Source organism: Colletotrichum chrysophilum (assembly GCF_026319265.1).
Source record: "Colletotrichum chrysophilum strain AFK26 chromosome Unknown scaffold_54, whole genome shotgun sequence".
Classification (NCBI taxonomy): Eukaryota; Fungi; Ascomycota; class Sordariomycetes; order Glomerellales; family Glomerellaceae; genus Colletotrichum; species Colletotrichum chrysophilum.
The window spans coordinates 126,205-140,615 of NW_026517341.1; the positions used below are offsets into that span (position 1 = coordinate 126,205).

Consider the following 14,411-nt stretch of genomic DNA (forward strand, 5'->3'; position numbering starts at 1 on the left):
AATGTTTTAAGACTCTGAAAGACTAGAAATGGACATATTGTCGGTAATATCGTCGAAATGAAAAACAGCTGAGTGCCCGATTCCATCCTATACCTCCTTTGTGTTACAGCCGGTGCCTTCATCCTTCCGGCGTTCTTCCGTGAATCTGCTGTTGTTGGGATCCTTCAACTCACTGAAGAGCGACTTGTAGGTCTTCCTCGGCACTCCATAAAGCTTCCTAATGCCCTGAACGTCTTGCTCAGAAGGCGCCGTGTTGTAGTCCAATTCCTTACCGCCGGCGCGCGTGAGAATCACGGCGCGTCCGTCATCAGCGCCCTGCCCGGTGGCCGTCCCCGAGCCGCCTGCTCGAGATGGATAGAGCATAATGGAGCGTTCGTCAAATTCCTTGACGCTACCGACGAAATCTTCCGAAGAGTGGAGAGGCAGCCACTCCATCGCGCCTCTGAAGTCGTTCTGGATAGCGTGTATACGTTTCTCGCAAGACTGCCTCAATCTCGCGTTGCCTTCGCCCTCTCCATATTGTGCGATAAGTCTGGTCTTGGTCGCCTCGTAATCGGACAGGCTCTCACAGTGAAACTCGCCGTACCCTGAGCCGAATTGAACCCGGTCGCCTTTAGTCGCCGTGTAGGGACTGGTCCAGAACTGAGGGTTCTGATGTTCATGGTGCAATCCCCAAGCGTGCTGTGATGTATGATTAGCTTCATGGGTGTTTTGAGATGCCGCAGGCGCGAGCATGAGGCATTTGAACTTACACCCAACTCATGAGCAAAATTGGCCACAATATTGAGAGTGCCAATCTTTTCTGAATCACAGAGATCCATCACTGGACTCGGGCCGTCGTCGTCTTGGGTTGGAAGGCCAAGGGAGGTGCCGAGATAATTGCGGTCATTGTACTTGACCAGGAGAATCTTTCCCTTTTTCGCCTGATAATCCGCTTCGCTGGTTACTTCTTCGTAGGTGAACTCATCAGGGAGACCGGCCGCTGACCAAAGAGCTTTGGCGGCATCAAGATAGACTTCCAGTTTCTGCTTGGCCTCTTCTGTCTCGAAGTGGAAGCGGATCTTCTTGTCTGGCCATTTGAAATGGCTCAGCAAGCGACTTTCTCCTTGTGCGCCGCCGTCTTTGATGGTGACCCATCGCTTCTCTGTGCTGTTGAACGATTGGGTGCCGACTTGAGTGACGTTGACGCCTTCGAGGCTCAGGGTGATTTCAACAGGAGCGTCCACAGAGGGGTAGTGAAGAGGCGCCTCCCACATACGAGAGCCCGCGATGACCCCGTGGGCCAACACTGCGGCGAAGATCAAAGAGCGTAGGCTATACATGACGACTGAGCAACTTGTCCAACCTGCTCTGGCTTCTTTGGAAGAAAGTGAAGACGTGAAGACGGGACAGAAACGAGTAGATCTTGGATGGGACACTGCAGAATACCCAGTCTCCCAGTCTCCCAGTCTCCCAGTCTCAAGCATTACAAGTCGATTTGCCTCTCGCGAATACCTAGGTAATTACCACCAGGCAGCCCTTCACATAAGTCCCGTTCGTCGATGTGACCTCAGTGTCTCTCAGGCCGGCCCCATGTTGATCACAGGTTGATATCATTTACATGGGGGCCGGCGCAATGCTGACGCCGAGACGGAGGCAATTCCGAAAAGACGCCATCGTAACAACGCTCACTTTCCTCTGGACGATTGATCACATCGTTGGCAGCGTTGAAGAATCTCCGAAGCGTTGCTCTGAATCCTTGAGTAACCGCCGGTGAGACTATTGTTTTCGTGCATCGGGAGGATCAAAGTTAATCATGAGGTCTTGTTTATCAATGCAGCCAAGAATGATATGTAAGCCTACCGATGCTACTGTAAGGGGTTCAGCATTAGTGTACCTATATTTCTGTCTGTGCCAGTACCTATTCATCTCGTTGGTAGACGATGTGACGCTGAATCTTGGCCTTCATCAGCCCTCTCAACCGGACCAACTTCATCAGATGACAATTCTCGCAAGGTTACAGCGGAATCCTTCCTATTTCTGGCATCACAGCGAAAGGACCTTTGGTAATAGTATTCTTATGCAACTTATCGAGGATATCATCAACTCGAGTCAATATGACGTCCGAGGCTTCTTTCCAAGCTCCCTAGGGGGATCTGGCCAGTGAAAAGTTACGTTAACGAGTTTGCCTCTTGGGCTCTGAGTCTTTTGCGCTGAAAACCTTCCTTCAACTCGTGGATTACATTTTGCAACTGCTTCTGGTTCATCACAACCAACCTTCAGGCCTGGTCGCTGGAAAAACACATCGATTCTTCACCATGTTCGCAAGATTATGGAGCTGTTTGTGGCTCTTCCTCCTCTCGTCAATGAGCGTTGTTCAATGCCAGGACGATGAGAAGTACCAATGCTCAGCAAGCGAGGGTTGTGATGTTGGATGCTGCGGCCCACTGTGAGTAAACCTACAAATCGCGGCCCTTCATCACCTACATTGACGGCAAGACCCTGACCTGGGCATTGATAAAAGCAACGCGGAGACTGGCAAAGGAGTCTGTGGTCTCGGCCCTGAATACTGTGGGGAGGGCTGTACGTCGCAATGCGATCAGAAGAGCGAGTGCGATCCTGGCTGGGGAATGGAGTGGTCGGAACTTGCTGAATGCCCGTTGAATGTCTGCTGCAGCAAATATGGATTCTGCGGCACGACGGCCCTCTTTTGCGGTAGCAACATCCCGCCTCAGCCTCAGTGCGATGCTGGTGCGAGGTCTTCCGATGGCAGGACGATCGGGTACTATGAGGGTTGGAACTTGGCGAGGCCCTGTGGCAGTAAGCGCTCCCATGCTTTCACAGTATTTGGGGAGTTGAACAAGACTAATTATGAACAGGAATGGCACCCAAGGACATTCCGTTGGGTAAGTTGCATGTGTTTCCGAGTATGGTAAATCTGCTTTGCTTACGCGTAGACAGGTATCTACACGCACATCAACTTCGCCTTTGCTCTTCTGAACCCGAAAACCTTCCGGCTGGATGATATGGACGCCGGGACTGCATCGCTGTATGGAGACGTTGCAGCGCTGAAGCTCAGGCAACTCGATTTGGAGGTTTGGATCGGTGAGGATGAGTCCTTTGCAGATGACCGAGCAAGTAAATTCTAACATGCATGCTCTTAGCGATTGGAGGCTGGGCCATGAACGACCCAGGCCCGTACCAAACTGCATTCTCAGACATGGCCGGCTCAGAGGCCAACCAAGACGCCTTCTTTGATTCCCTCCTCACCTTCATGAAGAAGCACGACCTTGATGGCGTTGACCTTGACTGGGAGTATCCCGTGGCAGACGACCGCGGAGGCATTCCGGAAGACTTTGACAACTATGTGAACCTGCTTCGAAGGTTGAGACAACGCCTCAACGCCTCTGGGCGCAAGTACGGCATCAGTCTGGCTGTGGTAAGTTCACGGAGTAACTGGCCAACAAGCATAAAGCTCTAACCTTGTGTGCAGCCCGCCTCTTACTGGTATCTTAGAGGCTTCAATCTGCAAGAGATGGAGCAGTATGTGAGCTGGTTCAACATCATGGCATATGACATCCGTAAGTTGATTTTCCAAGGTCATGACGTTCGCTGACGTTTCCATCTTTTTTCAGACGGCGTATGGGACAAGACTATTGATGTGAGTCTATCAATCGACTGGATTCAAATCCGCAACTGACCGTTCACATAGGCTCTGGGACCTTATGCATTAGCCCACACCAACTTGACTGAGATCGAGCTCGGCCTTGAGTTGTTCTGGAGAAACAATATCAACCCGGAGCGCATCAACCTTGGCTTGGGTTTCTACGGAAGAAGTAAGTGGCCCTCTCAAATTTCAAGACGTGGTGTCCTAGGTAGCTAACACGAGCCCGTCAGGTTTCACAATGAAGGATCCCAACTGTATGTCGGCAGGCTGTGAGTTCACAGAAGGTGCCAAGGGAGGCGAATGCACCGGAACCCCTGGTGTCCTTTCCGCTGCCGAGATTGTGAAAATCATCGACAACGGCGCGACGCTCACGTTTGATGAGAAAGCGGCCGTCATGATTGTGACTTGGGACACGGATCAATGGGTCAGCTGGGACGATGCCAAGACTCTGGGGATGAAGGTTGTATTTGCGAATCGGCGTTGCTTGGGAGGGTTAGTCTTGCACTGAGGTGGGAACACGATGACTGGGTTCGAGCTAACTGGGTTGCAGGACGATGGTATGGGCGATCGATCTGGACGATGGTACGCTCATTGATGCTTTGGGCGAGAACATTGGACGACCGAAACAGGATACTATCGATGAGTGGCCTTTGGTGTTTCCTTGTCTTGGAACGGAGCAGCCAAAAGACGAGTTGTAATCTTAGTTGTGTAAGTCAGGTGGCTTCCATTCAAAGTAGCCCAGTGGTAGCAGGCAAGGCAGTCCTAGTTGATGTAAATGCAAGAGTGACATTCCATGGCTGCGATGACGCCGGAGCTCCACGCAGCACGAGTGACCCGTTTGTATTGCTGCCCGTGGCCTAAACCGGGTAAGCACTGTGGGGCAGCCTAAAGTGCCCTTAACGCGGGGTGCCTTCAGCACTTTCCTTCTGTCGCGTACAAGCATGTTGAACCCCGATACGCGCCGGCGATCATCGAGTCCTTCTGTGGTCATCCAACTTGTACTCACTACATCACACCCCTCACCGAGCCAACGTCCTGCATTCCACCATGGCGCCCACCGAGTCTGCCATCCTGCACAACTACCTCACGGTACCGGCCCAGCTCCCGTCCGTCATCAGCCTAGAGGAGTTCACAGAGCTTTTCCCAAAGGCGCAGCGGACAAATCCGCAGATTCGCCTGCTGTATCGCGACCTTCAACACCAGAGGAGGGCGCTCGTCGACACAGTCACGGAGAACATCGCCGTTGAGGAGAAGCGAGGAAAGTACATCAGACGCGACATCGCGATTGCTCGACGCAAGGAAAAGAATGAGGATGCGGACCAAGAACTTGAGATCGAAAGAGCGGTACGTCGCATGCGTTACGGTGGCAAGAGGTGGGCGGTCTACTGACGCGAAAGGCAGCTTTTTGGTTCGGTGGGCGCGGACCCCAAGCACACGCTCAATTCCATAATCCCGGAGATGGATACCGCCATTGCAGATTTGGAGGCGGAGATTCAGCAGCTCGAGGCGCAAGAGGCCGCGCTGCTCGAATCCGTCAAGCAAACGGTCGGCACCATGAGCGACCTCCGCTACGGCAAACTCTCCAATCCCCGGCTAAAGGAGGACGTCATCGAAGGTCTCAAAAGCGTGCAAGATGCATGTGAAGGGAAAAGCTGATCCAACTATAATTACTATTTGGCACTACCTGGTCCAAAGGGACGTAACCCTTTCCTGGCCACCCAGGTGTCTATATCGCCTGTCATGCCTACCAGACCCATCCTCTCACTCGCTCCCCAGCCCCAAGTGGCATCGTTTATCGTGCAGCACCGGCAGCAGGGGCGGCGCCACCGGCGGCAGCCTGGCGGCCGTCGAGGGTGTTGTTCATGCGGCGGTTCATAAGGGTGCGGCTACCGAAGGAGACGAGGAGCATGAAGAGCCAGTTGGGGATCAGGTTGAAGGCCCAGAAGAAGTAGCCGACGGGGATAGACAGGTTGTTCTGGGCGACCCAGCTGTTGAAGGGGTGGAAGATGTTCTCGGTCAGAATCCAGTCCTCCTTGTTGCCCTTCTTCCACAGGTCAATGATATCGTCAGACGTGGTGGTCGTAACGTTGAGACGCTTCCTCCAGATATCGACCTGCGCTCCGGGGGGCAACATGCCGATAGACCAGATGGAGGCAGAGCTGGCGGAGAAGGCGTTGCAGAGAACGGGCTCGTCGTCGCAGTTCAGGAGACCCAGGTGGGGTGACTCGGGCAGCTTTGCGAACTTGGACGCGGACTCGTTGAAGGCAGTCTCGATCTTATCGCAGTGACCTAGAATAGAGTTAGCACCCAATGTAGCCTGGAGGCAAGATGCGAAAGCGACGTACCGAAGCAGGTCTTGTTGCGACCAGTGATCAGAACCCACCACTCCTCAGGTGTTGTGGCCTCGGCCTTGACGGGGGCATAGAGGACATCCTTCCAGTTGTCAACAGTCAGAACTGAGACGGACTTTGCGACGGCGTCGGGAGCCGCAGCCTCGGGTGTGTCCTGCTTGGTCGCGCTGGGCGCAGAGGCACCGAAGGAGCTGAGGAAGTTTTGGAACTGGGCCTTGTACTGCTCAAATGGCGACTCAGCCGCGGCCGCGAGGAGCGGCAGGGCGAGGATTGTGGTGGCAGACACGCGCATGTTGTCGGTTGTGGTGTGGTTCAAAGGAGTTGTGAGCTGTTTGAGACAGGTGTCGCGGTTGAGCGTCCAAGCGACGGGATGCTGGGTATGCGGAAGTTGGCGTGAGGGGAAACGACGCGAACTAACGGGTGTGCAAGAAACAGGGTAAACGGAGATGACGCCGATTACACACGCTGCCGGAGGCCAAGGGAGGGACGATGAACGGGATGGGGGTTTGAGGGAAGGAGAGGAGAAGTATTATCTGTAATGGGATCCGGTTGGAGACAAAGAGGACACAGAGTCGGGACGAAAAAAAAGTGGAAGGGGCGCAGAGGTGCAAATGCTGAAATGACCCTTTGGCACCTCCTGAACCTTGCCCACTTCCGCTGTGGTGTGCTTGCCTTTGGTGATCCGGCTACCTGACGAAATCACGGTGCAAGGAGCTTGGGGCGCCTGGGGGGACCAGAACACAGTGAAACCCACTGGCCGGGAGACCAGCAGCTGCAGAACCACTGGGCCAGTCGCTGGAACGCCAATGGAAAATGGAACCCTGCCCGTTTGCTGCCTCCGTAGCCCCTAACCCAAAGAGGTGTAGCGTCCTTGGCCAGCTGGGACAACGGTCCGGGGAAGCAGCCACATTCCGTGTCACACAGCCACATGTGCCTATCAAGTCGTGGCTGAAAGCTGCATCAGATACGTACCTGGTGCAGTTCCATTGTCTAAGGTGGAGGGGAACGCGTCTGAAGCTCCGGACCGACTTGGTGATTTTTAGAGCAACCACCATTGCGCAACCCGGATAGGAGCGCATCCCATCACAATGGTATGTGCCCCTGAGCATGATGTTCTGACATATTTCTGACACCCCCGAAGCCTCCAAAACCCGCAGACCAAAAGAAGAAACGCGGTCGTCCTTCCAACGCGTCCAAGGTCGACGACGCGTCGGCAGTATCCCCAAGCGCTGCGGATGCTGAGCCCACCACCCAGGCCGAGGGTGCCGACGAGACCCCAAAACCAGCACGACGAGGGAGACCAAGCAAAGGAAAGGAAGCAGAGCCAGTCGAACCTGAACCCGAGCCAGCGCCATCACCTACAGACGCCTCCAAGCCTAAGAAGCGGGGCAGGCCTCGGCGCGAAGAGGTCAACGAAGCTACGGCTGAGAGTCCCGAGCCTTCAGAGCCGTCTCAAGCGAAGAGAAAAAAGAGAAACGCTGCAACGGAAGAACATAACGAGCCTGAGGACCAAGAGCCAGCTCCTGCAGAGAAGCCAGGCAAAGGTAAGGCCGGCCGACGAGCCGCAAAGGAGTCTCAAGAGGAAGTCGAGGTTGAACAAGCGGACGCAGGAAATGCGGGCAAGAAGAGGCGCGGACGGCCAGCTAAGGTCGCCGAAGAGCAACAAGAGGAAGAGCCGGCGCCGGACCCAGCTACCAAGCGGAAACGTGGTCGTCCGTCACTGAATAAGCAGGCCGTTGAAGCTGCAGAAGAGCCGGATGCTGCAGAGGAGGAGGCAGCCCCTAAGAAGCGTGGAAGAAAGCCCAAAGAAAGGGCAGTTGAAGCTGAAGAGAACGCCCCTGAGGAGGAAGCATCACCTGAAGCAGTCCCGAAGAAGAGGCGCGGACGTCCAGCTGCGGGTGACAAAGAACAAGCCTCGCCCGAAAGAGAAGCACCCGAGAAGGAAGCACCTGCGAAGAAGAAGCGTGGTCGTCCCTCTCTTCAATCTCAGGAGGATTCTCAAGAAGCCTCACAACCTGAACCAAAGGAAGGCCGCAGGCGCAAACCCAAGCAACCGACTCAGGCTGAGGAGCAGCCCACAGAGAAGCCGACTAAGAAGCGGCGTAACAAGCCCTCCCAAGAGGAAGAACCTGAGGAGCCCTCGCCAGACACAGCACGCCGTCGCAGAGGTCGCCCGCGCACCTCCGACGCATCAGTGGACCAGGAAGATCAACCTGCAAAACCTCGCAAATCTAAGAAGCGCCCCGCAGAACCCTCTGAAGAAGCCCCTGAGCAACCAAAGAAACGTCGCCGCCGCACATCCGACGAGCAACAAGAACAGCAACAGCAACAACAAAAACAGAAAGAAGTAGCCCCAACTCCCAAACCCCGCCGCCCGCCTGCGAAATACCGTCACATCGCCGAACGCGTCCGCCAGATCCCCCGCTCGACAATCGAGGAAAAATGGTCTCCCCTCCTCCCCCCTTCTCTGTCCCTCATCTCCAGCATGCTCCGCCTCGCAGAACGCCCCGTCCTCCAGCGCCTCGCCTCCAACGAGAAACGCCGCGACCAGGCTTCCTCCGCCCTACGCCTCGTCACGAACCGCCTCAACAAGAAACTCTCCCGCGGCCTCCCCTTCCCGCCGGCCTCGGCGCCGCCCCGCGCAGGCAGGAAGAGTCAGAACGACGACGCCGGGCGCGCGGAGGAGCTCGACTTTGAGCGCGTCGTCGACAGCGTGCGGTCGCTCGAGAGACAGCTCGATCCGCTGCTGCACGCCGTGCGGCTGCTCGAAACCGAGAAGGAGCGCGAGGAGCGCGCTCTCGAGGAGGACTACAAGACTCTCAGCACCCTGGAGGCCAACGCCAAGTCCGAGGCGAGGAACTTCAAGGAAAACCTGCGCAAGACGCACGTTCTTGTTCCAGAGCAGAACAAGGGCGCCAAAGACTGGGCCGTGGGGGATGAAGACTTTAAGTTCGTCCCTGACGAAAACGTGGGCGACGGTCTTTTCAAGGTAAGCAAGCAGTCTTCCACCCTGCATAGCGAATGTCTCTTCTATATGACTACAAAAGCTAACTTTTCTTCAGGATCTCGAGGACGAGGAGCTCCAAGGGCTGGCCAGTCAAGTGGGCAATCACATGGAGAGCATGCGGAACAACCTCCAACAGATCGAGGGCGTTGTCCCGCAGATCGGAAAGAGCAGGGCCGCGCTCCAGGATGTGCTGTTCAGGCATCTCGATCAGCAGGCTTACGAGAACGTCTTGTTTGGTTAAGGTACAAGAATCCTTATTAAGGCTCTTGTATTTCATTTCGAGTGGGCTTTTGGGCGGTTGTGTCTGTATGCGGAGTATGGGTGTGTTGGTGTATTGGAAATTATGGACGGACATCTTATGCAGGTCTTCGGCACTTCTGGGTGTGCTCGGCAAGACCTTTATTTAATGATTCATGACTACACAGACTCGGCAATGGGAGCCGCATCGTCTGATCCGGCAGATTTGGCGTCACCGTGAGCCCGCCCAATACCGCTTTGGTATTTCTATCCGCACTACGTGTCAGCTAGCTTACTCTTGCTTCACCTGCTTTATCGGCCATCTTGAGGACGTCCCGTGGAACCTCAGCACGTCACTGGAAAGAGAACGGCAGAAAGGCGAGAGCCTTGCCATGCCCAGTTTGAGCTACCACTAGAATTCGTTGTCTATGAAACTATACACGTGGGGAAATTCCAAATTCCATCCTTCGACCCCAATCTATACCGTACAAAAACCGTGATTCATGCCCTGTTGATTTCTCGCGTACGAGACCTCCAAGCCACAAAATCACTCCGTTTACTCATGACATTAAGAGCCCTCAATGGGCATTATCGTTGGTGCGAGGGTTGAAACTGTCGTCAACCTGAACGAATTAGCAAAATACAAATAGCCTCGAGCTGACAAGACTGACTGACCAGAAACACACTCTCGTTTGGTAGCGACTGGTACCAATTCTTTTGCCAAATCTCAGTCTGGCCAAACATGAAGAAACCAAAGCGTTGAACTTCAGCTTCACTGTTCAAGTTCCTAATATGTCATGTCAGCAGGTTCATCCAATTGTCACATTGCAAAGCAAGACTTGCCCAATTTTCATCTTGCAGCTGAATTTCAATCTCGTCTTGCGATCTCCTTTCTCGCCCTCAAGAAACAAGACGACCAATATTGAGTGGCCCTCAGGTCTCACTACAATTTGCCAATGGACTCGATGTCGTCCACCGCCGAAATGTATCCCTCCTCAGTGTGGGAGGTAGAGCTAAAAGACAACCGGCTAGCTGGAGTAGCCCAGTGCTCCGTTGTGGTCGGGGTCGTCAAATCACCGTTGGGGGCAATGGCCAGGCTGGCCGGCGTGACCGGACGAATAGACAAGGCAACTTTGGCGGATGTGCCAACATCCTTGCTCTTGTCGTTTCTAAGAGCAGCGTTGTCAGCAGAGCCGTCGCTAGTGTGGTGGGCTCCTCCGTATTGTCTCGATTCGTTCTCCATATCAGCGAGCGCTTGGGCCGGATGAGTGGCCATCTTGGCCCGTAGCCTGGGACTCAGCGTCGCGACGCTTCGCTGGATGGCCTCGACGTCCTTGTATCCACCCTTGGTCGGCAGAATCTCGAGTTCGGGATACTCCAGCTCAGCAGACTTGCCCTTCGGCTTGGACTGCACCATCTTGGTCAGACCGGTCTTCATCGCCTTGCCGAATTTCTTTGAGAGCGAGTGAGCTGCTTCCTCGTCCTTGTCGCCATTGGCACCCATCTTCCTGTCTGTAACCCAGCTTTGCTGATCGGTTGTGCTGGCGAGAGCGAAGTCTTTCTGCTTGACAAGGTCGGTAGAGCCAGCAGCGGCGTTGCGCTCCTCACGAGTGTGAGATGCGAATCTAGCCCAAGAGGCAGGAGGTGTTGCGCGCTTTGCCGGGCCCGAGTTCTACTGGGTACCTGCAGTGACTGCGTCGTTGCCTCTGTTGATGTCTCCGTTGTCCTTGACTGCAATATCTTCATCCGCATCATCATCAGGGACTGGACTGACAACTGTGGTTTCTGAGTGAGCCGGTCCGACAGATTTGTCGCGCAGATTCTGCTCAAGCTCGAAGGCACGTTTCCAGACAACAGTAGCACTCTCCTTCAGCGGGGGTGCAAGGAAATCATCAGCGGCTGAGATCGGTTGCATATGGGATCTGATGCTCAAGTTGGAGAGCTTCTTGGCATGGCTGAGCCGCTTGGGAATATCCAGCGCCTCCGACGAATTGTTCAGGGGAGTGAGCTTCGCGGACGGCTGGCTCTTCGACTTTCTATGGCCAATAGAGCTTGACTCAGCGCGATGAAGCAAGAGGTTGAGGAATGACGACTTCCGACTGTGGGTGTTGGAGGCAGTAGACGTAGAGGTTGCGGGAGCAAGCTTGTTCTGGGACTTCTCAACGCTGTCCGAAACAATTTGCTTGACTGCAATGGGGGGAATCACTGGGTCTGATCCAGAACGCTTGCTTGCGGCCGTCCGGTAGGTATCGTCGGAGCCCTCCTGGCGGACGTCTTTAGGGACTGTGTCTTTGTTAGCTGATTGTGTTTTATGGATCATCATGCAAAGTCCCTACCGCTGAATGGGGACAACTCAAGCCCCTTGAAACTTTCCAGACTGTATCTCGCACCTTCATCGCTGCTGGGTTCTTTGGAGCCGTCGGGGGAAGGCTGACGAGTATTCTGCGTCGAAGAGTAAACAGAAGAAGACTGATACTGAGGAATGGAAGCCAAGTTGGTAGCGAGGATGATCTTGCCCTTCTCCTCGTTGTTGTCGTGGTGGATAGGATCCTCCTGTGCGGGAAGCGCCTTGTCCTTGGGCTCATGTTCGTTGTTCTCAGAAGTCTGCTTGGAGACTTGCTCCTGGTCGGGCTCTTGAACGCGAACACTCATTTCCTCTGACGTGCGAGTGTTCCGATCCATCTCGTCTTCCATGTCCAAGTTCATGGCCAAGGCACTCTCGAGATCGGTAGAGGAGCTTTCATCTCTTGGGAAAGCCTTGATTGTGAGTTCGCCAGAAGTTCCAGAGGCAGGCAGGCCAGCGGAAATCGGGGAGTGGGTGTCCTCCTTGTCAGTGTTGGGCAAATTTCCGTTGCAGACAGTCTGGCGAGACACGGGCTCGCCCTTCGCAGGCTGTTCATTAGCGGGAGCTGAGGTCTCTTGGGAGTCCTGAGTAAGAAGCCAGATATTCAAAGCCTCGCCTTCTTGAGATTGCGAAGACTCTGAAGCGCGAGAGTAGTTGGAAGCGGTGACGCTGTCAGGGGTGCATGCTGCCTGCTTGTTTCCTTGGCTGGGCTCACCGCGACGAGTCTTCGACTGCGAAGTGCCTTGGATGTCGGAAATGGAGGTGTTCTGTGTGGTTCCGGTAGAGACATCTCCAGTGCGGTTGGAAATTGTGGCCTGGCTGTCACCCTGAACGGTGTTCTGGGAAAGGTTCCAGCTTCTGAAAGAAGCGTCATCCTGGCCATCGGGAGTCTGTCTGGCAGTCAAGACTGGAGGAGGGGGCATGGCAGGCAGTGAACCGCGCTCGCGCAGCACGATCTGAGACGCGGAGGCCCTACCGAGGTCGGGTCTCGGGAAGCTGCCTCGACGGCGGTCACCTCTGATGTTGCCGGTGTGGTCGTTCCTAAGTCTCGCAGCAGGGGGCCTCGTGATCGGGTGGTGGGGAGTTCTAGGTGGCTGATATCCGACGCCTCTAACTCCTTCGCTAGTAGCAACATAGAACTCGAGTCCCTTTCGCCATTGCTGGCTGTGGTGACTGGTAATGCTGCTTGTCCGATCGTTGGCGCCCTGGTCGTTGGCATCTTCCATAACTGTTGCCAACTCGCGGACTCTCTTACTTCCACGCGTAGACACAGACCGAGAACCGCTGTTCTCGCTCCTAATTTCGGCCTGAATCCGCGCATGGTTTTGGAGCCTCACTGATGCCCTATAATCCTCCGCCGCCTTCCTTCTCTTAAGTTCCTTAAGAGCCTCAGGGTTTTGGTTGGCCGGGGGGTTCGAGCCAGTGACGTTCTTGTTGTCTGTGGACAAACGTCGAACCAATCTGACGATGGGTCCATCGCGCGGGTTGGGTCCGTTGTCGTCATCCTCCGCATCGTCAGCGTATTCAGCAAGGTTGATATCCCCATCGAAAAAAGAGTCGGGAGTTCGGGCATTGCCGCGCGATGAAAATGAACCCGTGTTAGCTCTGTTCATCGGGGCGGCCGGGGGGTAGTGATGGGGACCGGGGGGCACCGGGAGCGACACATTAGACGCAGAAACAGGACGCGAGCTCGGCACAGTGTCGGTCTTGGGAGTGTCCGACTCGGCCTTCTTTGCGTTCCATCGATACGGCACGAAGCCGCAACAGGCGAGCTTCTTCATCGCGGCTCGAAGCTGTCGTTGTGGTTTGTTTGCCTTACTTGCGCTGATCTCCAAGCGAACGTGAGGTGGTGATAATCGGATGGGTAGCAAAATACCGAAAACCAATCCAAAGATAATTGCTCAACGGCCCAAGGAGATGAGATAATGCAATGAAGGTATCGAGCGAACGAAAAAAAGAGTGTCTTGGGAGGCCAAGAAGCCAAAAGTGAGAGTTGTCAAAATCTTGGCGAGGTCTGCTGGGGGAGATTGAGGCAGCAGGAGGGAAGAGGGAAAGGCAGAGGTAGGGCAGAGGGAAAACTCTGAGGCCAGAAGGCGAGGGGTTGAGGTGGCTCGACGATGTCATACCTTGGTTTCATGGGAGGGAAAAGGGCGAGAGCCAGTGGGAGGTCCTTCTCGATGGCTTCTCTTTCTGCATTTGTGGCAGTCACCAGGGGCGACAGCATCCCAAAAGGCGGGCACCAAGGAGGCTGGACATCCCTCAAAGGCAAGCACCTTCCTCCCCCCTCGATGCTTTGCAGTTGGTGAAAGCGGGTATCAAAGACATTGTGATATCCAGTGAGTAGTCCTCTGTCGTGGTGTTGCAGCTGAACGTTTGCTCTGGCGCGACCATAGACTCTGTGATCCAGTGTAGTCTGTCCCGAGCCTGCACGTTCTTAATGCCTTTCCCATTCAAACGCACGTCTTCGGATCCGAAACATAGCGGGAGTGCAGGTTGCAAACATTGTTTGAAACATTTCGCAAATTGGAGCTGCACTGGTGATCGAAATGAACTCGAGCGTTATTTGAACGCTATAAATCTGCGCTTGTTGAAGTTCGACGTGCCGAGATCATGCTATCAGAGTCATCACATGTCGTGTCGTGAAGTGACTGAGGCCGGGAGTTAAGCCGGTGATGATAAAAGCCTTTGACAACGAGCTGCGTCCATGGTAGTATTATTGTAACCGCGCCGTCAAATTTGACGTGCGTAGTAGCACTTGTCGAAACATGATAGACTCGGACTTTTGAGTGGTAGTCCCGGTTTACCATGGTGGAAGTCTCCTCATCA

General features: G+C 54.6%; 6 protein-coding genes across 6 annotated transcripts; 3 read left to right on the forward strand and 3 right to left on the reverse strand.

Annotated features, from left to right (window-relative positions):
• Positions 1-87: 87 nt before the first annotated feature.
• Positions 88-1,322, reverse strand: COL26b_006959 (uncharacterized protein; the record flags this gene model as incomplete). Its single annotated transcript, XM_053179769.1, has 2 exons — positions 88-681; positions 753-1,322. The coding sequence occupies 2 exons, from the start codon at positions 1,320-1,322 to the stop codon at positions 88-90; spliced, it is 1,164 nt and encodes a 387-aa protein (XP_053036269.1).
• A 1,538-nt stretch (positions 1,323-2,860) lies between these two features.
• On the forward strand, positions 2,861-4,344 carry COL26b_006960 (uncharacterized protein; the record flags this gene model as incomplete). Its single annotated transcript, XM_053179770.1, has 8 exons — positions 2,861-2,885; positions 2,941-3,117; positions 3,144-3,418; positions 3,473-3,560; positions 3,615-3,640; positions 3,692-3,815; positions 3,913-4,138; positions 4,197-4,344. 8 exons carry the CDS (start codon positions 2,861-2,863, stop codon positions 4,342-4,344), a joined length of 1,089 nt encoding a protein of 362 aa, XP_053036270.1.
• A 349-nt stretch (positions 4,345-4,693) lies between these two features.
• Positions 4,694-5,302, forward strand: COL26b_006961 (uncharacterized protein; the record flags this gene model as incomplete). Its single annotated transcript, XM_053179771.1, has 2 exons — positions 4,694-4,990; positions 5,048-5,302. 2 exons carry the CDS (start codon positions 4,694-4,696, stop codon positions 5,300-5,302), a joined length of 552 nt encoding a protein of 183 aa, XP_053036271.1.
• Positions 5,303-5,438: 136 nt separating this feature from the next.
• Positions 5,439-6,289, reverse strand: COL26b_006962 (uncharacterized protein; the record flags this gene model as incomplete). Its single annotated transcript, XM_053179772.1, has 2 exons — positions 5,439-5,935; positions 5,992-6,289. The coding sequence occupies 2 exons, from the start codon at positions 6,287-6,289 to the stop codon at positions 5,439-5,441; spliced, it is 795 nt and encodes a 264-aa protein (XP_053036272.1).
• A 796-nt stretch (positions 6,290-7,085) lies between these two features.
• COL26b_006963 (uncharacterized protein) lies at positions 7,086-9,245 on the forward strand (the record flags this gene model as incomplete). Its single annotated transcript, XM_053179773.1, has 3 exons — positions 7,086-7,088; positions 7,139-8,986; positions 9,060-9,245. 3 exons carry the CDS (start codon positions 7,086-7,088, stop codon positions 9,243-9,245), a joined length of 2,037 nt encoding a protein of 678 aa, XP_053036273.1.
• A 939-nt stretch (positions 9,246-10,184) lies between these two features.
• On the reverse strand, positions 10,185-13,366 carry COL26b_006964 (uncharacterized protein; the record flags this gene model as incomplete). The annotated part of the gene is made up of 3 exons (XM_053179774.1): positions 10,185-10,866; positions 10,918-11,524; positions 11,632-13,366. 3 exons carry the CDS (start codon positions 13,364-13,366, stop codon positions 10,185-10,187), a joined length of 3,024 nt encoding a protein of 1,007 aa, XP_053036274.1.
• Between the last annotated feature and the right edge of the window lie 1,045 nt (positions 13,367-14,411).